The 26,069-nt window shown below is 32.0% G+C and overlaps 1 protein-coding gene across 1 annotated transcript in view; it reads left to right on the top strand.

Moving 5' to 3' along the window:
* Positions 1-26,069, top strand: part of LOC143056232 (uncharacterized) — a 52,376-nt gene that overhangs the window by 18,280 nt on the left and 8,027 nt on the right. The window contains exons 5-9 of the mRNA XM_076229314.1: positions 6,013-6,267; positions 7,129-7,686; positions 8,584-8,702; positions 10,777-11,961; positions 23,151-23,211. Coding sequence (XP_076085429.1) covers positions 6,013-6,267; positions 7,129-7,686; positions 8,584-8,702; positions 10,777-11,961; positions 23,151-23,211 — 2,178 coding nt within the window. The remainder of the gene's footprint in view (positions 1-6,012; positions 6,268-7,128; positions 7,687-8,583; positions 8,703-10,776; positions 11,962-23,150; positions 23,212-26,069) is intronic.

The following is a 26,069-nucleotide window of genomic DNA, read 5'->3' on the forward strand; positions in this document are numbered from 1 at the left end:
AGTTTTGATCCATCAACAAACATTGCCAACATTCCTGAAAGTGTTAAAAAGGTTTAGATCTACCTGTCAAGTAATATTTAGATCAATATAACAACTTATTGTTGGGTTACTGTCCAAAAATAGTTCAAGTTTAGGAAATATTTACAGTTTTGGGCTATGTATTATCTTTAATATTATTATAGAAAGAGAGAAAGTTTAAATAACAAAATTATTCAGCAAAGTTAGATCTACAAATAAGTCAAATGCCTGAAACTGAAATTACAGGTGAGCGTTAGTTGGATATGCAATTTTTAATGTCAAGCGGCAAATATTGCATGGAATATCATGATAAGAAAACTTTCATGTGTTATAAAATCAAACCCTGTTTTGTGATAGTCCCATTCACTGGGTCTAATTTTTTATTTGCAAGCTGACAAGTTAAAAAGAAAATACGTGTGTCATCTGATTGGCACTAAATTGTTTATTTTACTTACTAGTACACTTTGTACAATGAACAACCTGATAATAAATTGTTCAAAAAAGGCCAAAGTGGAATTATTACTTTTGGAGTGTCAAAAACTAGTTGGAAGTACTTGATAAATTGCATTCTTCTTATATTGGTGATTTTGTATCTGTTCAAAATTTCTATTTTTCTACCGTATATACCACTTTGCCTCATAATCTTATTAAGAAAAAAATCTTATGATGAAGACACAATCTTTAATCAGTTTAATTTAGGTTTGTAGCTGACCTGTCAGTAACTGCTAGTAGTCCTTAGTTAATTTATGTATACTTGTCTAACTCTCTTTCATCTTGTAACAGTATAAAAACATTTGACTTTTCTACTCTTTACACTAGTATTCCACATTCCAAACTAAAAGACAAATTGAAAGAGTTGGTATTGCTTTACTTCATAAAAACGAATGGCCAACGTAGATACAAGTATCTTGTCTTTGGGAGGGATACATCCTACTTTGTAAAGGATCACTCTGATTCAAACAATAAATTCTCTGAAACTGATATTAACAAGATGCTTGATTTCTTGATTGACTACATTTTTGTTACGTTCGGAGGACGTATTTTTCCACAGACTGTCGGCATTCCAATGGGAACAAACTGTGCCCCTCTACTTGCCGACTTGTTTCTTTATTATCACGAGGCTGACTCCATGCAGGAACTTCTTAGGAAGAAAGATAAGAAGTTAGCAATATCCTTTAACTCTACTTTCCGTTATATAGATGATGTTCTTTCACTAAACAATTCAAAATTTGGTGACTATGTGGAACGCATCTATTCCATCGAGCTAGAGATACAAGATACTACAGATACAGTTAAGTCGGCCTCATATCTTGACTTTGATCTAGAAATTGACAATGAGGGTCGGTTGACAACAAAACTTTACGACAAAAGAGATTATTTCAGCTTTCCAATTGTGAACTTTCCATTTCTAAGTAGCAACATTCCAGCAGCACCTACATACGGGGTATATATCTCCCAATTGATACGATATTCCCGTGCTTGCATTTTCTATCATGATTTTCTTGATAGAGGGTTGTTGCTTACCAAGAAGCTATTAAACAAAGAGTTCCAAATTTTGAAGTTGAAATCATCCCTTCGTAATTATTACGGACGCCATCACGAGTTGGTTGACCGTTATGGAATAACCGTTTCACAAATGACATCGGATGACATCGGATATGTTCCTTTCGTCGTAACTACAATCCCCTTCCCTTTCATGAGTGTGACCTACCGACTATTTACCGGATTTGTTAGCACATACGCAACACGAGGGGTGCCACATGTGGAGCAGGATCTGCTTATCCTTCCGGAGCACCTGATATCACCCCTAGTTTTTTGGTGGGGTTTGTGTTGTTTATTCTTTAGTTTTCTATATTGTGTCATGTGTGATCTGTTTGTTTGTCCTTTTCATGTTTAGCCATGGCGTTGTCAGTTTGTTTTAGATTTATGAGTTTGACTGCCCCTTTGGTATCTTTCGTCCCTATTTGATTAGTCCCTTTTGTTACCTATTCAGATATCGGACTCGGACTACTTTAAAACTGAGTTTAACTGTGCGTTTTGCTGTGTGTTTGTTTATTCTACATTGCCTAGAGGTGTAGGAGGAGGGTTGAGATATCACCAAACATGTTGAAACCTGCCCCATTTGCGCCTATAAGGAGTTTAGTGCGACGTGCATTTTTACTGAACTAGTACACATTATGTTTAGGAGCCAGCAGAAACCCGCCTCCAGATTATCTCGCTGTGTTGAGGACCCATTGGTAGCTTGTGGTTTTTGTCTGCCAATTGGTCGGATTGTTGTCTCTTTGACATTCCTCATTTATATTCTCAATGTTAATCCTACCTCGTCAAATAACATGTGAATACATTTTGCTTTCTTCACTGTTGTGCCATGCATTTTGTGTCAACAAAATTAAAAAAAACAAAAGCCATTTCAATTTACGTGATTTCAGAGGGTTTTGAAGTTCAGATTAACTTTTTTTCAGCATTGACATCAAATAAAAGATTATAATCTAATATCCAAATGGTCGTTTAAAAAGTACTAAATGTATAAAGAGTTTCTTTGGAAATATGTATTTGACACAGATTCGATATTAAGCGTTATTTTTATGCATTTCATGTGAGTTTTAAAAAAATGCATGTATTTAAAACAACACGTATATTCTTATTCAACCAAATGCAAAGAATTATTGTATACAAGTATGTAAGGGCTAATGATTGACGAAGAACTCAAGCAACAATAAGAGATTGCTTCAAAAGTTAGGCAATGAGAAAGTTGACAAATAATGAGATACCCATTTTCAGTACTATCTGTATATAAAAAAGAAGATGTGGTATGATTGCCAATGAGACAACTATCCTCAAAAGACCAAAATGACACAAACATTAACATCAATTCTCTGTAAAAATAGACCAAATATGAAAAATTTTGGCCAGATTATTTTTTTTCGAATACTTTTTTTTAAGTTGAAATGGTCCAAACTAACAGTCAAATTTTTAAAAAAATCAATAAAAACAATCTGTATAGTCTGGTTGCCATGGAAACAACGTGAACTCATATGTATATATTAGTATAGCAAGGAGAAATGGCTAACATTGTATTTTATGGTAAAAATGTTATTTTCATGGGTATAAGAGAAGAATTCAATCATTTAAACTGCTAACTGACAAATCTTTCGAATAAAAACAGTTTTTGGAACATCAGGGCATTTTTGCCGATTTTTTTCATTTTATTACATCTGGTTTTATTGGAATTTTGGATCCTCAATGCTGTTCAACTTTGTACTAGTTTGGCTTTATAAATATTTTGATATGAGCGTCACTGATGAGTCTTATGAAGACGAAACGCGCGTCTGGCGTACTAAATTATAATCCTGGTACCTTTGATAACTATCTATCGAAAACGCAGAAATCCTGACATAAAGGACTATAAAATATAAAGTTATGGATGTTTTGTCAACAAAATGCTGCAAAAAAATGCTTGGGTAACTGTTGCAAAAAGTGACCAATAGAGGAATACTAGTCATTGTAATTTACCCTGAAATTTCCCTTTTTTAAGTTCTATTTGTAAATAAATATTTTTATAACTATTTTCATGATAAAATAGTCTTTTCTTATAAAAAAACTATTTTTAGATGTACTGACGGTAAATATATCATATTACATATTCCAGCAATTGAAAATGTCATGCTCAAACTAATATGGATGTAATTTCGAAAAATGAGTTATTTCCCCTTTGGTAATTTTAAGATAATTTTGCTGTTTTTGGTTATTATCTTGAATATTATTATAGATAGAGATAAACTGTAAACAGCAATAATGTACAGCAAAGTAAGACCTAAAAATAAGTCAAATGACCAAAAGGGTCAATTGACCCCTTAAGGAGTTATTGTCCTTTATAGTAAATTTTGAACAATTTTCATAAAATTTGTAAATTTTTACTGATATTTTCCACTGAAAATACTGGGCCAAGTTCATTATTATAGATAGAGATAATTGTAAGCAACAATAATGTTAAGTAAAGTAAGATGTAAAACACATCACCATCGATGTATATGTATACTTTATTATGGTTTGACCTCTTGTACATGTTTGTGTCTGAGGAAATACAATATTTTGTCTTGTATTGCCATCACCAAAACACAATTTTGTCATGAATCCATCTGCTTCCTTGGTTTAATATTCACATAGACCAAGGTGAGCGACACAGGCTCTTTAGAGCCTCTAGTTCTGAAACAATAGTATAACATCACAACATAGAAAAGTTAGTTGAAGTATGAATACTAAACAACAGTAGCACTGCCACTGATACTTATTAAAATTAGCATCTGCCTAAAGTACACTTCATTCCAAAATTATTTTACAGTTTTTCAACAAAGATGTAGTATTTTGTCCTCTAACTTTTACTTTAAATTGAGTTCAAGAAAAACATTATCAAGTTATATGTTCAGTTTTGATTCAAAAGAGTTTTTACTTATCTACTCAGAGTAAACCCTGTAAAATAAATTGATTCTCAAAATCCCCAATTTTTAACATAAAACCCAAATTTTCCATAAATATAATGAACCTACTGATGAACCCATTTTGTTTATCTCTTTATTTAAAGAAAATAATTTGAAGCATCCATCCCAAAATTCTTTGATTTTAGTGCCTCTCCATTTCTATTTTTTTTGTGCAAAAAAAAAAAGAATATTTTTTATGTGACTACCTTGCCCCCCCCCCCCCCCCCCCCCGCCCCCTTTCTCTTTTTTAAGGTTTGTATTAAGGTATTTTATTGTCAACCATATGTCAGTCATTTGAACAAACATATTCAACAAACACCAACATAAATATAACATGTTAGAGTTGGTTATAATGTGGAAATTGTCTGGCATGATAGCAAACATATAAAAAAAAATGGCCTACATGAACAGTTTACACCCCTAATATGACCAAATTTGAATTATCCGAGATTGATTTAAAATATGTTTACCCAGAGATATTTGTTCATTAATGGTTAGCTAAAGACCTAATCTTTAAGAGTAGTGAATATAAAAAAAGAAGATGTGGTATGATTGCCAATGAGACAACTATCCACAAAAGACCAAAATGACACAGACATTAACAACTAAAGGTCACCGTACGGCCTTCAACAATGAGCAAAGCCCAAACCGCATAGTGAGCTATAAGAGGCCCCGATAAGACAATGTAAAGCAATTCAAACAAGAAAACTAACGGCCTTATTTAGGTAAAAAAAATGAACGAAAAACAAATATGTTACACATAAACAAACAACAACCACTGAATTACATGCTCCTGAGTCATGTTTTGGCTATATTTCTGCAAAAAATATTTTAGGGACCAAACTTGGTCGAATTTGACTCTTTTTGTTTAAGATCCACAGTTTCTACACAGTATTTCACCGTATATAATTTACTTTAATAAATATATCTTTATAAAGCATATTCTGTTGTTCATTTAATGGTAAACTATCAAAAGCTATCTGCCATAATAAATGAGCTGTTCATTAATGAAATTTGGTCATCTTGAGGTAAATCTTTCCTTGGTTGCTACGGAAATTTATGTTCCTTAGCCACCGACAATAAGGACTGGGATGATTAAGATTTCAATCTGTTTTTTAGGAATAATGCAACTAACTTTGATGTTAGAGGTAGTTTTTCTATCACATTATTTGTTTTATGTGGCCAGCTGTTGGTTGATGCATACAGAGAATTGATGTCAACAACTATAGGTCACCGTACGGCCTTCAACAATGGGCAAAGCCCAAATCGTATAGTCAGCTATAAAAGTCCCCAATAAGACAATGTAAAACAATTCAAACGAGAAAACTAACGGCCTTATTTACGTAAAAAAAAATGAACGAAAAACAATGTATGTTTGTAGATTTGCATGTGTTGATTTTGTTATATTTTATTGTTGCACCTTTTTTTTTGTTTGTGTTAAGACATTTCTTTTTTTGTATAATGATTACTTTGTGTTTTGCCAAAACATGACGCCAACAATATATGTTGTTTTCAGTTTTGCCCGAAGCCATCAATCAATTATCAGAGGAAGATATATTAAGATTCAATAAACTGATGCAAAGTACACAAACAGAAAACAGATATTTTGTAAGAATTATGTTAGTTGGAAAGGAATCGGTTGGAAAGACATGCCTTTTGAGAAGATTATTGAAGGAAAACATATCAGATGTTACCAGTACAGATGGTGTTGATATTGTTGTTCGTAGATGCAAAATTAACTTAGAAGATGGCAAATGGAAAATCGAGGAAGGTATATAATTACTCCTAGAGGTGATACATTTAGATTTAAAGTTCAACAATACCATTGGGTGTTCACTTCATGAACTTACGGAAAAAGTATCAATCGATTACTATTGATTAACGTAATATTTACATTAAGAATGCTCGATACATTTTATCTATCAAATGAGAATATTTTTGGAAGCTTGGATTGCTGACCACGCTTATTGCTGTAAATCATACAATTCTGCTGAAACTTCAATTTCATTCAATATTTTCTTATTGTGGACACTGCTTGTTTACTTAGCCAGAAATGAAATCGTAGCATTGCTATTTTAAAAGTAAACAATAATGTTGCCCGACTATTATTATAATACTTCTTGTCTATGAACATAAGATGAATATAGTAAAAGTTTGCATTCATAACATGAAATTTTAGAGTTTATTCTAAGACATCCAAGTAGTTGAAATACGTACACAATGTAAGGTAGTATTGATTATTTTGACTTGACAAATGCTATTATTCTTCGAACATGTTAAACACCGCTCAATTCTATATTAGCCTGTCTCAAGTCATGAGCTTTTAGTTCAGTGGTTGTCGTTGTCTTAGTCTGTCACATGTTTTTCGAAAATTGTTTTGTTATACATTAGGCCGTTTGTTTTCTCAATTGAATTGATTCATTTTGGAGGCCTTTTATAGTCGAAATACGGTTTGAGGTTTTATAATGATTGAAGGCCGTACTGTTGCCATTATTACTTGCATCTATTGAAATTGAACTTTGGTGTGTTTGTGTATCATTTGCAATCATACCACATCTCCTTAGTTGTATATACATTGTGTGGGGTAATTGCTTAATGAACATACAAAACATTCATTTTTTGTGTCTTCTAGTTCCTAATGATGATAAGGTGAACCGTATTAAACGAGCACTTAGTCCAAATGAAAGAGCAAACATTACAACAGGGAATGATAGAGAAATGGATTTGGCTAAAATAAGGAAAATGCAGAAAAAAGATAGCAGTACACAAGATGATACATCTAAAATCGAAAATACTGTACCTTCAATGGGATTGAAACATGATGTTTTGGATGAGACAACTACCACTACAGACATAAACGAATATCCGACAAAGGAAGGAAAGATAAGGCATCATAATGAGTTGTTTACAAAGGCATATATTGAAGAAAATATAGATAATAATGCGTCTTTATCATTAGTTATGCCTGGAGATTTGGTGTTACATGTGTTTACTAACTCAGCTACCAATACTCCATTGATCCCTTATGCCTTATGTGAATTATGGGACTTCGCAGGACAAAAGGAGTTTTATGCCACTCATCAAGCATTTTTGACAAGTAACGCAGTATACCTTGTGGTGGCTGATATGAATGAAGATATTAGTAAACAAGGCATTAGTCAGTATTTTGCAGAGTTCCAAGATGTTGGAGGTATGCTTGATAATAAAATCAAATGCAAAAGAAAAACAATATTTGAAGATGTGTGAATTATATAAAGTAGGTAGACAATACATATGATACAGGTATACTAATTTACTGTGTATATGTTTTAATTGTTTCCTATAAAAAATTAAAAAAAAACATAATGGAAAATGCTAGTTCTGTAAATAATTGGTTGATTAACTTCAAGTGGCAACTATTTGTATGCATGTTCTCCACGAGAACAAATTATCGATATAAAAACATGTTGCCAGGCTTTTTAACTTGAAGTAAACTTGGCAAGGATATATCAGTCTGGTAAAAGGATAAACCTCTGTTTTAATAAAATAAATAATTCTTCAACTTCTAATACTTGAAATGTAATATCTCTTAAATTTTGTTTTGTCAAGGCAGTCTAACAATAACTTAATTATCAGCGAATATTAATGTCAAATGAACAAAATTATGTGGAAGACTGAATTTTGCAGACTATACATTCAAAATTGATTCAGTCTTTGCATCTTAGTTCTCAATTATGATACTTGTAACGTTATAATATTCCAGAATTGTCTTCTGTTTAGGTACATCGGCATTCAATTGTGTAAAGTGAGTTAATTTGCAAATAAACGCAATACAAGTGTATTGTATCTCCTTAGTGGTATGTCTACTAGAGGATTCTTAAGTAAATCGTTTGTTTATGTGTTACATATTTGTTTTTCGTTCATTTTTTTACATGATTAAGGCCGTTAGTTTTCTCGTTTGAATTGTTTTACATTGTCTTATCGGGGCCTTTTATAGCTGACTATGCGGTATGGGCTTTGTGGTTATCAATGAAAATATCCATCGAATATCATAATAAAATTACTTTATACTTATATTCTTTACACTTCAAATTAAACAATATTTCAGAGTATGTTGACTTTTGGTTTGATTCTATCCATTGTCATCGAACGGCCGACGATCCAAAGAGTGAGCACTTCGACCCACCTATTATATTAGTTTTTACTGGGAAGGATAAATGTGACAAGGTAAAACAGTTGTTGAAATTTGTTTCTCAGTTTTATCTGATATATGTCAAAGACTGTCTTTGTTAACATCTGTACTTTGGGCATAAAATGGATTTTTTTTTTACAAATTGTGACTAGGATGGAGAGTTAACTCATTGACACTCTATCCACATCTTATTATATCTACATGTATTGATTGAGATGCAATTATACATGAAGAAGATATGATATGTCAGTTTCCAGCTTCCCATAAAAAAACTAATTGAGCGGTATGTAAAGAATTCAAGATAACAGATCCATATAACATAGTCATGCTAGTAAGCTTTAAAAAGCCTAAGGGAAACACTATCAAAAGCTAATTTAAAAGAATAAACCAAAGACCAGGTTTATACCAGAACAATAACGGAAAACAGTTTTGATATGTAAATACAAGACAACTGAAGCCGGACGGGTGACATACGCATATACTTGTGGCTTCACTTGTAAAACATGGTCATACGGATATAATTCTCTAAAGATCGAAACAGCGATAAAAGAACCCAACATAACAATAAGTTAGTAAAGGCTGGACAGAAATCAATAACAAGACACCAAAAAAGTAGAAAGTAATTGTCTCTGGAAAATCGCAGTTATTCGCAATGTTTATGTTGCTTAATCTTTTGTTTTTTTGTGTAGTGTTTTATAGACTATTTTGTTCTGCATTCTTGTCTTTCATTTTTGCTAATGCGCTTTGTCCATGTGTCATTTTATTTTTTAATTGTTGACATATGTGTTTGTTTTTATAGTGATTAAGATTATAACACAATTTGGACTGCTGTACCCATATTTTTGACATTTCTAACGATTATGGTCTGTATGTTTTCTTCACACATTGGTGTCAATATAATGGAATTTTATGCGACTTTCGTACAAGTGAAATGTTAAGGTAGATATAAAACCAGGTTTATTCCATCATTTTCTACACAATGAAATGCTTGTACAAAGTCAGGCATTTGAAATATATTTTCCATTCGTTTGAATATACCAGAATTGATTTGTATTAAATGATTTGCTCAGAAAGAAAAGCCCCTGAAAATGTTAATGTTACCATGAATTAAAACTAGTCTTCATTTGTATGCCCCCGCCGGGAAGGACCATAAAGGTTTACCCTTATCAGTATGTACGTTCGTCTGTCCGTATGTATGTACGTTCCAAAATTGGTTTCCGTTCTCTAACTTGAGTTTGCTGAACCAAATATCATCAAACTGATATAAAATGCTTATAACAACAAACCACAGATCAAGTCTGAATTTGGATGGCGTCAGATTTACTGATCTTGAGTTGTTACCCTTTATAACGTTATATGCAAGAGGGGGCATCATGTGTGTCTCATGGACATATTCTCTAATTATTGTTAATAGCATATTAAGGGGGAAATATAAAATAAGAAAAAAAAACATAGTAAGGATCTTGTAAAAGAATTCTATACGATTATTTCGTTTCCCGTTATAACACCTTTTTCCGTCCAATCGTTGACAATGATTTGTTGTTTCGTGGCAAATACATTAACTGGGGATGTTGGATTGTATGTCCTGTTCCTTGTATAGATCAGTCAATGTTCACAAACCTTAGGTCTTATATCAAAAAGTTGAAGACCATTTTAGTTGAGGACATTATATTAAAAGTAAGATTATGAACAATGTAAGACTGTTTTCGATAAACACAATCTTTGCACTTACGTTTGCTATCATATTGTTTTAATACGGCAGTTATCACTAGTTTATATGCAAATTTTGGTTTCAAATGAAGTGCTAAGAAAATGTCATTCTATCTGCATATAATAATAAGAATGGTTCATTGTTGTTAAACGCCTGGTGGCAAACATAAAATGCATAAAGTAGCGAAAACATATATATTAATGTTACTTGCATAAGATTGATTTGAAAGAAAACAATTCTTGATAATAATCTCTAAGCTTTACCCAAATATTAATTTGAAAAATGTGTGATAAGAAATACAGTTCATATATCTGTGTACGTTGATCAGTTTAAAACGCCTGTAATTCTAAAATAGCAAATTTGATAATCGTTGATTCATTTATTTTTTATTTTTGTAGGAATATATTCCGAAGAGAATAGAGAAACTCGATGATCAGTTAGACAAAGTATTAGGTTATCATAGCAAACATCATCATTTGCACGACAAGTTTTATTTGTCAAATACAGAAGATCATGATAATGCATTTCAAGGGTTAAGAACTGCAATCTTTGATACTGCAAGAAAAATGAATAACTGGGGTCAGGCTTTACCTATGAAGTGGATTCTTTTAGAGTATTTGATTGAAATAAATAAAGACCAGGGAAGAAATTTCGTCAAACTTACAGACATGATCGAAATGGGAAAACATCCTGAAATCAATATAATAGAAAAAGAGGATTTGTTGGTGTTTCTTAGATTTCAGCATAACATTGGGAACATTATCTTCTTTGAAAATATACCGGATTTGATCATCTTAAAACCTCAGTGGTTGGCTGATGCTTTCCGATGTTTAGTCTCAAATAGGATTGAAGCCAAATTTCACCACCTTAGTGACTATAAATTGTTAAAGAATCATGGTAAAATAAGTAAATCGTTAATAAGCAAACTCTTTGAATCAAAAAAGGGAAGTCAGTTTTTAGGACAACAGGGGAATTTGCATCAACTTATGGAAAAGCTTGACATAATTGTCAAAGTTGATACTGATTTGTATATAATGCCAAGCAATATGCCAGCTTCGACGTTTGAAGATGTATGCAGAAATGTTGGTATTCGAAATACTGACTGTAAAAGGACTTCATGGCTTTGTTTAAAGTTTGATTTTCTCCCACCTTCTTTCTTTAACCATCTATCTGCCTGGTTTATCAGAAACTACAACCCTAGCAAACTGGACAGTGATAATGGATCATTTGCCTTATACCGTGGAATTTGTATGTTTGACATTGATAGTTCTGGTTGTGTAAAGATGCTGGTTACAATGTCGACTGATATAATTGCTCTTCAGGTTGTCTCGTTTTCCAAACAGAGAGATGTCGGAAAAACGTGTAACGATATCTATAATAAAGTAAAAGATGTAGTCGAAAAAATAAGAAAGAGTTATAAGGTGAAAATATCTTTTAAACTCCATTTCAAATGCAGTGATGGGGACTATTATAAAGATACAATTATATACGAGACCTTGTCAAGTCAACAGGAGTACTACTGTCCTCAGCATAAAACAGCACATCAATCTGACTTGATATACTCTCCATGGTTGAAGAATGAGGTATGTTTCTTAAACGGTATCTTTAAAAAAAATGGTCACATTATCATTTTTATACATCAACTGACAAAATTTTCTTACATTAGTAACCATAATTTAGATTGATCGAAATAAATGATATTATCCCTCTTTGACATAGATTAGAGGTAAATTAAACAGGTTTAAAAAAAAATAAGTAAATGACTGTCAATTGAGTTCAATCTTTTTAAAGTTATTTTATCCCATCCAAATAGATTAATCATAGTAATTCTGTATCCCGCTTTCTTGCTCTTGAAAAATCAGTTTCGTACCTCCTGGAATTATTTATATGTATGCTAATTCGTACCATATTTCTCAAATTTAAAAAGTCAAACCAAGTTCTTTGATTGATCAGATAATTTGCACTTTTTATACGCCCGTCTTTTAGACGGGACGTATTATGGTATACCGTTGTCCGTCCGTCCGTCTGTCCGTCCATCGTCCACACTTCGGACAATAACTCAAAATGGCTTTCAACAATCTCCATGAAACTTTGGTGAATTGTTTATATCTATTGATGTAAGCTCCCTTTCGTTTTTTTTAAATTTCAGATTTTAAGTTTTGGATTTATGGGGCTTTATTCATAAAAAAGGGGGGATTTTCAACACTTCGGACAATAACTCAAAAAGGCTTTCACCAATCTCCATGAAACTTTGGTGAATTGTTTATATCTATTGATGTAAGCTCCCTTTCAATTTTTATAAATTTCAGATTTTACGTTTTGGATTAATGGGGCTTTATTCATAAAAAAAGGGGGATTTTTAACACTTCGGACAATAACTGAAAAAGGCTTTCACCAATGTCCATGAAACTTTGGTGAATTGTTTATATCTATTGATGTAAGCTCCCTTTCAATTTTTATAAATTTAAGATTTTAAGTTTTGGATTTATGAATTTTTTATATTTATTGATGTAACACATAATACTTAATAAAATCTGATGAAAACATAAAATTTGTAAAATCTTTAGTTCAATTTAAAACATTAAATTTCTTGTAAAAAATAGGTTCCATGAATGTCATACGTTTGTACTATTATTGAATGGTTGCAAGGATGAAAGCACATTATCAGTCCCTGAGATACTAACTGTTCCCTGAGGCATATATCATTTTATGATAACTTTTTTACTATCTAAGCTATGGATAAAACTCAAATACTGTTTTTGCATATAGGATGTTTTATTCTTGTTAAAATTGGTTGCAATTGAAATCACAAATGATACCTTAGCATTGCAGCTTTTTTATAGAGTTCGGTTTCGGTGGAAGGGTTGAGCGAAATAAAAAATGTTATAAAACATAACTAGTCTACAATAGCACATAATAAGTGAACAAGTGACAACATGAAAATCCTAACATGTGACTAAATATTCCTTAAATGTTAAAGGGTGTCATTTTATGAAAAAAAATAAGGAAATCAAGTCTCCTAAACATTTATCAATATGATCATCTTGTGAATATTCTAAACAATAAAAAGGTAATAATCATTATCCACCATATTAAGCACCATTTGAACAACTTTTGCATACATCTTTGTATAATTTAGTATGGATTCCTTACTGTGTTCAACAGAATCTAACTATGAGCAATATACCACAAGAAAATTACCTTCTTTCAAAATATATCTTTCTATAAAATTTGGAAATCAGCCATAGAATTACTAAAACCCATAATCATATATCACTTTCCTTATATTGCATTGAAGACTTCTATGTTATATGCCAATGTTAATGATATTTGTTTTGTATGCTAAATATTGAAAAGCTGAACTAGGTTTAATCATCAGTGTCTTCTTCACTGTAATCACTGCCCTCATCATCAGAAAAATCCTCATTTTCATTCTCAGAAGAGGCCTCCTCATCATCAATGAAATCTTTATCTTCATCATCAATGGAATCCTTACTTTCATCCCCTACTTCCTCATTTAGATCATAACTTTAAGTAGAGTCACTTTCACCATCTTCACTTTCCCTGTTATCTTCTTGTTGCTCCTCATTGTCATTATAGTCTTTTTTGCCGTTTTTATACGCCCGTCGTCAATGAAATCCTTTCTTTCATCACCTACTTCCTCATTTAGATCATAACTTTCAGTAGAGTCACTTTCACCATCTTCACTTTCCCTGTTACCTTCTTGCTGCTCCTCATTGTCATTGTAGTCTTTTTTTGCCACTTTATACGCCCGTCGATGCGCTAAAGCGCAGCCCTTTATTTTATTAATGGTTTCCTTCTTGAGAAAATATTGGCTTGTGTCCTTTTAAACTGCATTTCCTGTCAAAACATTTTAAAAACTATAATAAAATGCTTTAGGTATTGTTCAGAAATCAGAAGCTTCGGGTTTTTATGGTCGCTTTTTGGCCCTACTTCCTTAACATTACGGACAAAAACTCCTAAAATCAATCCCAACCTTTCTTTTGTGGTATGAAACCTTGTGGTACAGTTTCATGGAGATCCACTAATTTATACGCAAGTTATTGTCTGGAAATCAAATATCTTTGGAGAACGACGACGACGAGTCTGACAAAACAAAACCATACTATTATACAGCCGAAAAAAATGCGGTAGTTTAAAAACAGTTGAAGATAGTTATGCCTTATGATGGGTAATTAACCTCATATTTTTAGAGTTGAACAATAAGTTACGGATAAACATTGCAAACAAACAATTAAAACTATCAAAAGTGTCAATGTACTGCTGAATTAAACCAATCATAAATCTATAGACATGTTTCTACTACTGGAAGCACCTTATTCTTATTTTATAATATTTTATTATTATAATTAAATTTATATCAATTTTTTTATATAGCATAGTTCATCTATTCATCTACAAAACATAAATTTAATTTTTATATACATTTTGTTAAATTGGCAGTAAGAGGAATCGTTCCTTTTTCCATTATAATTTTTTGTTTTACAAAATCTCCAAAACCGAAGTTGCGATAAAATTTCAACGATTAACAACAAAATATGCCGCACAATTAAGAGTTTAAACTCTTACTGAATAAAGGCAACAGTAGTATACCGCTGTTCAAAACTCGTAAATCTATGGACAAAAAACAAAATCGGGGTAACAAACTGAAACTGAGGGAAACGCATTAGATATAAGAGGAAAACAACGACACAATATTAAAATGTAACACACACATAAACGGACTAAGCATTAGACAAAATCCGATGAGAATAACAAATATAACATCATACTAAAACTATGTACTACCCCAACCTTTACTTTGGGCCTTCCTCAAAAACCAATTATCGCTGTTGCCTCGGTGGACGAGTGGTCTAAGTTGTTACTACTGAAATCATTAGCCAGTCAACACTGAGGTTGTGAGTTCAAACCCCGCTCGTGCGGGTGCACTCGATTCCAATCTTAATTGACTAGGATTGTCAGTTTTCCTATCGAAGGTCGGTGGTTTTCTCCGGGCACTCCGGCTTCCTCCACCAATAAAAACCTACCGCCACGAAGTAGCCTAAAAGCTGTGCTTGAAAGTGGCGTTACACCACCAAAAAGCAAATCAAATCAAATCAATTATAGCTGTTTATACCCCCACCCCTGTTTTAATTTTTAAAGAATTTGAAAACAAGACTTTAAGTTTTGTCAGCTTACAGTATTTGCAAATGTGGTGCCTATGTTGAACACATATATCCATCAAAATAGAGATAAAGAATACAACAGTAACAGTTAAGTCGGCCTCATGTCTTGACTTACATCTAGAAAATGACAATGAGGGTCGGTTGAAAACAAAACGTTACGACAAAAGAGATGATGTCAGCTTTCCAATTGTGAACTGTCCATTTCTAAGTAGCAACATTACAGCAACACCTGCATACGGGGTATATATCTCCCAATTGATACGATATTCCCGTGCTTGCATTTCCTATCATGACTTTCTTGATAGAGGGTTGCTGCTCACAAGGAAGCTATTAAACATAGAGTTACAAATGGTAAACCTCAGATCACCCCTAGTTTTTGGTGGGGTTCGTGTTGCTTATTCTTTAGTTTTTTTAAGTTGTGTAATGTGTTCTATTGTTTGTCTGTTTGTCATCTTTCATTTTTAGCCAGGCGTTGTCAGTTTGTTAACGATTTAAGAGTTTGACTGACCCTCTGGTATCTTTAGTCCCTGTTTTCTGAAATGAAATGTTTAGAACCTGTTTGAAACTATTCTGAAAACTAATTGAAAGCAGTTCAGACTACTTATTATGTAAAGTTAGATAATCAGTCCAACATTCAAGATTATATAAAGTATCCAATACTATGTCTCTAGTCCACATCTTACTGTATGCTTATTAGTCAATAAAAGTTCACAATGTATGCGTCAAATGGTCAGTTTAGAAATCATGTTCCAACAATATCATAAATATCCATATATCTAAACATAATCTAACTAATATATGAACTAGAAGTGTTTAACCAAAGCCATATTTGCCAAAAATTGTATGTATGAAGTTACCAGTCTGATGTATGAATTCACTTAAAGTTTTATAGAACTGACTGCTAACATCTGATTTTTGCATAACTTTCAAGCACAATTACTGTTTTCTATACTAAACCCTTTAAAATAAAAAGTAGTTACAGGTTAATTTATCTGGTTTATGACCCAAAGATAGGCATTTTTCTCTGTTTTTTGCCACTTTGGCCTCAAATTTGTTAAATTATTCTGCTGTTTCTGTGAATATGGAATATTTAGTACATACGTTGGATAGAAAACACTATTGTTAGTTTTATTAAAAATTTGTGTATTTCTAGCATGTATTTTTTATACCGCGGTCACAAAAAAAAACAAAACATTCAGGTGTTAAGACTTACTTTGGGGTTATCGACAGGACAAAAACACCCACACAACCATATTCATCAAGGATCTATGAGTTTTAATGACTGCAAAGAGTAAATATAATTTAAATTACGAATATGCATATATTCTGAATTTATTTTGCATTCAGGGCTTTAAGTAAACTATGCTTACTGTGAACTGTGAGTTTATGCTGAATTATCATACATGTAGTTAAGGCCCATGATCTTCTAATTCTTCAAGAAATATTTATAAAACTTTATTTTTTTAGATAATTTTAAATCTCTTGAGATAAACCAGATTTGGTGAAATTCTATATGTTCTCTTTTTTCGCCCAATATATGTTGCACTTCTGTAAATATAAACAATGTAATTTTTCCTTAGGAACTCCCTTTGCGTCTAAAACTGTGATACTTTCACTATACAGTTTCGTAAAAAATAATATCCTAGAACGGATAGTTGATATGCACTACTATGTTATTCAAAAGTCAAAACATAGGCCTATGCGGCATATTTGCAACATTTATATGCTCCGAACTTCTAAGAGTTTAAATCTATACTGAAATTCTGTACTACCCTTACCTACACTTTGGTCTTCCTCATAATTCAATTATCACCGCTACCATGTGTTTGCATACTGGAAACATTCCCAAGATATGTCTCTATGAGATGAAACATAGAGTTCAATTATGTATCAAAGATCCGACAAATAAATGTCTTAATTGAAATTAAATAAAATAATTTGTTTTACTAGTAGCCAATTTAATCCAAGACATAATAAAAAAAATGAATTAAAAGTACTCATATATTGAATAATTTAATGAAAGCAAATTATTTTAAACTTTAAAAATCTATTTTAGCTATCCGAAAATTAAAACACTGTTTTAAATGGTGGTAAAATGAAGCAATTTGTTAATTCAATTTTGTATACAGTCAGTCTTTATATACACATATAAACAATGGTGCAACTCCGAGCTGTGTTAATGAGAAAATAAACTATGTGTCATTATATGTCTTATATTCAAAATATGATAAAAAAAGTCCATTAATTCCCATTCAAATAGTCAAATCAAAATAACGGTACAGTATGGTCATCTACACATGATGACAACCAGTCATACTAAGTATGACAGGTGTCTAGGTGAACGGGTTAAGAGGAGTTGCGTTTACAAGATGTTATTGTCTCAATACTTTAAAAAATAGCAGTAGTCTAACAACTCATGTAAAACTGGTCAGATCGGTATGGCACACAAGATAACGATCAACTACACATAGTTTTGCAACCATTGTCAAACAGATCGTCAAAGTGCCGTTACTCATGTAAAATGGTTTGAATCTAAAATAATCGAGGTGAGTACTATATTTAACAGATTTTTCAATGAAAATATTTCAAGTTAAGAGGGTGATTAAACACATTGCAATGATACATCACAATGAATTGACGCCTTAAAAGTGCGTTCACCTCGGAAAATCAGCATTTAAAAATAAAATCTTTAACAAAAAAATTTCACCATATGCTAAATAATGTCTTTTGTGAAGCTCGAGGCCGAACTGTAAGCAAATAAAAATTCAATTCCAACTTAAATTGTTATCCTCAGTTAGCAAACAACAATCCAATTTAAAAGAATCGCGATAGATATAAACAAAACTGGACTACCAAATGAAATGAAATAAACCAATTAAATAAATGTTCTCACTCAAACATTTATATTCATATATTCCAAATGTTGTGTTTCTCTCTTGAAAAGTATAATTGTGGAGAACATGGTCTTTTCTGTATCCGAATGTTAACTAATATTTTCAGCGGAATATTAAATCAGTAGATCAAAAAATGTACTATTAAGTCATGTGTTTGTCGGATCATAATTATACTTTCACGTCGATGATTTTCTTTTATTGAATCTAAATGTGTTTCATCTGTTCTCTTTGTATGTTAAATTCATGAGTTTTGTAGACGAAACATGCGTCTGGAGCACAAAATCAGAAGTTGTTATCTTTTTTCAAAGTGTCATTTGCTACTATAAGCCCCAAATTGATTTCACTATACATTATGTGTTTTACTTATACTACATTCAGAAACATATTAACCATGTTTGACTGTCAGCTATGAGGCTCAACTGCAATTAAATTTGTTAGAAAATGTGTGTTTGTCCTTTTTGGACAATTTCCTAATAAAAAACCCGTTTTTTGGAGGGGTTTGAATTACAGGTGTAACAAAAATATTCTTTAGTCTTTCTATGTTTTGATAAATGTTCTCGTACATAACTACAATCAATCAAAAATTCTGATTATTTTATAATTTATCACAACATAAGTGATGTTAGATTATAGAAACACATAAGCTGTGATGCTGTAGATTTAAGTAATCAAAGATCCGAAAACTTCCAGAAAAAGGTCCTTGCGTGAAATGAACAAATTTGGAACAACATATCATATAACATTTCATGCGTGTGGATGACGGTGAATACGCGTTCATTATCGATAGTTCATATATAACCTACCATTGTGGTATATACAGAACAGATAACAATATAAAACGTCAAATTGGTACATTTGGTACTCCTTGTGAATCATGCATGCCACTCACATCTACTCTGTTTATCCAACATATATATGTCTCTTCCTTCTAGATATCATAAATAGCTTTCTTCATTCATTCCTCAAGCCCCCAAGGGTGACTTGGGTATAGACATATGGTCACCATTGGTCATCCTCCGTCCGGCAGTAAAACCCCCGCTAACGTAGGGCATCCGTTTGGCTGTGCGGGATTTACAAGTTTGCGGTCACGTCCGGTCAGAATGGGAGTTGAATCCGATGCCTCGGGTAAAGCGAGTTCCACGTTATTTTGACGTTAAGAACCCTTGTAACAACTCTTTGAGGGGTCCGTAGATGTCCTGTTGCAAGGCCAAATTTCTGTCCTTTTCCAATATTCCTTTTGTTTCCTGCGACATTCCAAATTTCCCCGACCTTCATCCTGTCCATGTGAGCTATTGTCATCACTTAGCGTCCGTCTGATCGTTCATCGTCGTAAGCTCTTTTCCCCCCGGTACCGAATCAAACTCAATTTGGATGATCATTAAGACATATAGGTATTTTTTATGTTACGTAAATCATAAGAGATAGAAAAAATCTGACGGAGCACACATGCTCAGAATGTTAAGATCTATCTGTTTCCTGTTGCATCTTAAGGAGTTACTGTCGTCATATCACAATATTTTGCGTATTTTCATGTTTTGGTAAAACCATTGTCAGCAAAACTAGATCTGCATTTGGATAATTTTGATGTAATGTTTTTTCATCTTTGAATTAGATAAATATGTAAACAATTCTGTTTCATTCACCACATATATCTACTTCAAATAGTACAGTTTGGTGAAGTTGAATGTTTATTATGTTGATTGTATTTAATAGTGTTGTAACAAAGATTCATCAAGTTTCGTGATTGAACTCAATATTTTGACAATATTCCAAAAAGAAAAAGGTTTTAATCTAGATTTTATAAGTATCGAATAAGGTTATGTTGTTGATCAATGACGAAACAGCTTGTTTTTCAATAATCAATCTAAAGTCATATTTTATACTGTAAAATGAACATCCGAACACATTACTTGGATTATTTTGTATGGAAATAATCAGTGAATGTTCTGCACATCAAGCCGAATATACGGTCTTAGTCTTTATTTTTTTTTCTTATTCTTTAACATGACATAAAATTATTTTGTGTATATCAATACTATAAAATGTGTGTTTGTTCTGAATCGTTGTTAATACCGGACCATGTTAAAATGCCGTAGGACTCTACTTAGTGTGTATGTAAAGTTTTCGAAAAATGTGTTTCCTTTCACTGCTTTGTGAAAGTTTGATTTTGGTCACGACAAAAAGGATGGAAATCACCTGTATTCGCCAGTCCCTAGCAGAGATACTATTTTGAAGTGAATGGTACTCATTTTTGATCCCGTATTGATTTAAAGACCAGTTGCGCATGGGAGTTCGTGTTGCTCAGGTGTTAGTTGTCTGTGTTGTGTTTTTGTACTGGTGTTTGTCTGTTGATCTTTTCCTGTAAGTCATTGCGTTGTCAGTTTTTTTTTCGACTTATGAGTTTCAATATCCCTATGATAGTTGCGCTTCTCTTTGACACAGTAAGGTTTGCGATGTTTTCTTTACAATTCACCCTAAAAATGTCAACTGTATAGATTCAGAACTATCAGGTGTAGACTGTTATTATGTTGCAGGGGAACGTTGTTGTCGTGCGTCACTGAATTGATGTGTTGACCAGGCTGTTTTAGTTCATGTCCCTCATAAGCCAGAGATGTTTTTAATACCTCTCCAATAGGAATAGCTGGGTTTTTTGGAGGAGGGGGGAAGTAGTAGTGTTAAAGTTTCTACTGCGCGCATTTACTTGAGGCATATTCTGTATAATCGCATAGCTTTAAAACAGGATCAAGATCAGTGTCCAACGATAAAACATCTGACAAGTTTTGAGGTTTCCATTTTTCATAAAAATCGACATGTGTTTTTCTTAACAATAATATTCCCTAAGTTAGCTTCGTTCATTTCAAAGTAAACAAATAAATAATAATTTTCTTTAGACAAACATTAGGTCGTTAGTTTTCTCGTTTGAATTGTTTTACATTTGTCATTTTGGGGCGTAATATAGCTGACTATGTGGTATGGGCTTTGCACATTGTTGAAGGCCGTACGATGACCTATAATTGTTGATTTCTGTGTCATTTGGTCATTGTGGAGAGTTGTATCAATGGCAATCATACCACATCTCCTTATTTCTATAATAACTATTTTAGAACAGCTTGGGTCAGAGCTTTTTAATATTGGATATTATAAAGAAAACAGTGCAAGCTCATTGAATAAACAACAAATAATAAATACTTCTTTTTGATAATTATTTTTGTTATTATAAACTAATTACAAATCAAGACAGGAATCATGATTACAAAGATAAATGCACAAATTCAATTAATATTTAATTGACTTAATAAAAATCTATCATCATTGTTTAGAATTACAATTTATATAATGCATACATAAGAAAAATGTCGATTGTTGTAGAGTGTCACTATTTATTTGTCTTTTATTGCCAACCATGTAAAGTTTTTGTAATCAATCATTTGAGTGTTTCTGGATAAGGTGTTTTTTTTTATATATAATTTGAATAATATATACGTCTAGATACTTAAACTCTGGTTTGTATTGATTAGGAAAGGACTTCAGCTATTTTCTTATCGGGATTGAAATAATCTAAAGAGAGCCAAAATATAACAATATGACATTCAAACTCATACTACCGTCAGGCATTTAAGTTCCTCTGTATCATTTGATTTTCATTATATTTCAATAATATAAGAATAAAGAAAGATACTTTGACTTTTGTTATGAATACACGTGAAATTATTTCTCAATATAATTGGAAATTATGAACTGTTTTTGAATATATGTATTTTTTTTTTTTGTACTTAAGGATGGGTTGTTTTTTATTTAAATAGGATGAATAAAAGTGAAAATGTACTAATATTTTGTTTGCATTGTTTAAGACTACCAATAGTTTATGTTGGTGTTTGTTTTCTTGCAGTTTAGTGTTTCTGTTGTTCCGTTGTTTTCCTCTTATAGTTGATGTGTTTCCCTCGGTTTTAGTTTGTAGCCCGGATGTGTTTTCGCTTAATCGGTTTAAGACGATTGAACAGCGGTATACTACTGTTGCCTTTATTTATTTTTTTATGAAAAAATAATGCATTGCTCCTTTTTTTTTTAATAAATGTAATTTCTCCGTTCGCAATATATATTTTTTTCTTTGTTTTCCACAATGGTTTATCAAAAGACTCGTTTCCAGCATTACCAAACAATATTAATAAAGACTTAATGTTGAAGAGCTAATGTTAACAATCTTTCGGAACATGTACATTTTGCAACTATTTGTCGAGGGACAAAAATGTTCTGCGTAGTAAAATTAAACAATATTATGAATATTCTCAGGTTATTTATGACAATTACAATTACATGTTTATTGATCTTTTGATTTGATGTTGGTGCACGTGTATTTCTTATGAATAGGTATAAAAATGCAAGTTATTTATTTATTAATTTTAGGGTCATATAATTTACAAATACCTTTATTACGAGTGTTAATTCAAACTGGATTTTTTTCATAACATGGGACAACTATTTAGTTTGTATTGAGATAAAAATCCACAGACATATTTTATATAATAATGCTGTTATATTTTGTGTACACCCCCTCTCCCTTTTTATTATCCTTTGTAGTTCAATTATCAGACGTGTTTTATGTTCAGTAGAACATAATATACAGTTTAGCAACATTATAATTATGTTGGATTTTCTTCTAATTAAAGTTTTTTTTTTTTGTTTTTTTTCCAGGTTGAAAAGATTCCTGATGACAGAGCAAAAAAAGGAACGAGGCAGGATGACCTTAATCTAAGTAATATCGTTGTTTACATATTTTCCTTTCGTATCTTAAATCTTTTAACCGATATCATTTAGTTTAGAAGCTATATTAATAAATGGCGGTATAGCTCCTAAGTCTTCTCGTTAGAATATTCCACTGTATACCGAGGAAAACAACAGAGAAGGAGAGATGTCTTTGTTTCAGAAGTATCAACCTTAATTTATCAGAGGACTTTAAAAGTTTTGCAAATACTTGTTTTTTTCCCTCAAATACAGCTTCCCTTTTACATGTATGTTACTTTCTGTACGGCGAAAGGTTGATCATGATGCTTTCTCTGTCCGGTTAATGGTCGTTATTTGGCAACAACCAAACTTATCACAATTATGTTATTTGTATTTACAAATGAACATGCGGATTTAATATGAACACGTAACCAGGTCACCTGTGATGGTACGATGTCATTATAAACATATCGAATTTACATGTATGACATAATCTGTTCATTTAGTTTTTGTCCAATTACATATATAATAATATTTATATACATACGAACGAAAAAGTGTGCACAACAACACCAATATTAAACAAGAGGCTCTCAAGAGCCTGAATCGCTCACCTTAATTCTTTTTGTTATATCTCTCATCAATGATTATTTTGGCTTTTCAATTTATTTAAATGTTTTTTGGATCGTCCTATCTTCTTCAAAAGCCAAAAAAAATAATCATGTTCTCCTATGTTCTATTTTAGCCATAGGAGCTATGTTTCTTGACATACAAGGAAATAAAATATAAAATTTATACTAGATACTCTGAAACTCATTTAGCCTAAATTTGGCTGAAATTGATACAGCAGTTTCAAAGGAGAAGATTTTTTAAAGTAAGTCAACATGATGAACAAATTGTGAAAAAAGTCTTTAAAGGGCAATAACTCCTTAAGGGGTCAATTGACAATTTCGGTCATTTTGACTTAATTGAAGATCTTACTTTGCTGAACATTATTGCTGTTTACAGTTTATTTCTATCTATAATTATATTCAAGATAATAAACAAAAACAGCAAAATTTCCTTAAAACTATCAATTCAGGGGCAGCAACCCAACAGCAGGTTGTCTGATTCATCTGAAAATTTCAGGGCAGATAGATCTTGACCTGATAAACAATATTACCCACGTCAGATTTGCTCTAAATGCTTTGGTTTTTGAGTTATAAGCCAAAAACTGCATTTGACACCTATGTTCTATTTTTAGCAATGGCGACCATGTTTGTTGATAGATCATAACTTCGGATACAATTTACAAACTAGATACCCTAAGGAACATTCAGTTAAAGTTTGGAAGTATTTGGCCCAGTAGTTTCAGAGAAGAAGATTTTTGTAAAAGATTACTAAGATTTACGAAAAATGGTTAAAAATTGACTATAAAGGGCAATAACTCCTAAAGGGGTCAACTGACCATTTCCGTCATGTTGACTTATTTGTAAATCTTACTTTGCTGAACATTATTCCTGTTTACAGTTTATCTCTATCTATAATAATATTCAAGATAATAACCAAAAACAGCAAAATTTCCTTAAAATTACCAATTTAGGGGCAGCAACGAAACAACGGGTTGTCTGATTCGTCTGAAAATTTCAGGGCAGATAGATCTTGACCTGATAAACAATATTACTCCATGTCAGATTTGCTCTAAATGCGTTGGTTTTTGAGTTATAAGCCAAAAACTGCATTTGACCCCTATGTTCTATTTTTAACAATGGCGACCATGTTTGTTGATAGATCAAAACTTCGGATACAATTTATAAATTAGATACCCTAAGGAACATTCAGTTAAAGTTTGAAAGTATTTGGCCCAGTAGTCTCAGAGAAGAAGATTCTTGAAATAGTTTACGACGACAGACGACGGACGACGACGGACGCCAAGTGATGGCATAAGCTCACTTGTCCCTTCGGGACAGGTGAGCTAAAAAAGGAAACATTAAATGTAATTATCTATAAATATTTCGGATAATATATATCCTTCATCAGTATGATTATGATGTAAAAAGAATCATATCAATCTTTTCTGATTTAACTATAACAATCTTTAAATTAATGCAATTAAAACAGAAAACAACAACGCTGGTACAATTCTAAATTTTTAAAAATGACGTTGGTTAGGTATTTACAAGAGACTGCATAAATATGCCTCGAACAAAAAAAGTACTGTGTGATATGAAGTGGTATATATTTATTATTTCAAAGGGGACGAAAGATAAGTTATTACTAAGACTGTGCAGAAACACATTCCCAATGAACAGCACTGACCAATTTGAGCTGAAATAATTTTTTCAAATTTGACGACGGTAAAGTAGTTTCAACAGAGGCTACGTATTTACACACCTAAAAAAAGCAGTTTGATAATGATTTAATACAATATAATGTTGACCAAGGTTAAGGAATTGAAAGTGGCTGCGTACTTATACAGGTGTAATACCACCAAATCATGGTACGTCACATCCGTTTCTATACGAAAGTAGGTCGAAAAAAATATCCCCTTGAATTTGACAGTTGTAGGTAATTATTCCTACATTTTATTGCGGTAAAACCATTTCTGTGTCATAAACATATGTCTTGAGTATTTCAAAACACCATTATTTTTTATTTGGGATATCTATAGAAAATTAAGTAATCTGAGGTTACATGGTGACTAAACCTTGTACACAGATAAAATAAGGGGAGAAATTTGATTGGTTAACTTCCAATGAGTGATTATTTTCTTATGTGCAATGAAATGTTATGAATTTGTTCTATAGAACAGGACAGGATAAAACTTTACTTATGCCAAGTATTTCTTTATTTGAAACAAAGATAAATTCTGCACATTTTTTTGAAAAGTGCCAATTTAACAAAGACTAA

The sequence above is a fragment of the Mytilus galloprovincialis genome, chromosome 13 (assembly GCF_965363235.1).
Source record: "Mytilus galloprovincialis chromosome 13, xbMytGall1.hap1.1, whole genome shotgun sequence".
Lineage (NCBI taxonomy): Eukaryota > Metazoa > Mollusca > Bivalvia > Mytilida > Mytilidae > Mytilus > Mytilus galloprovincialis.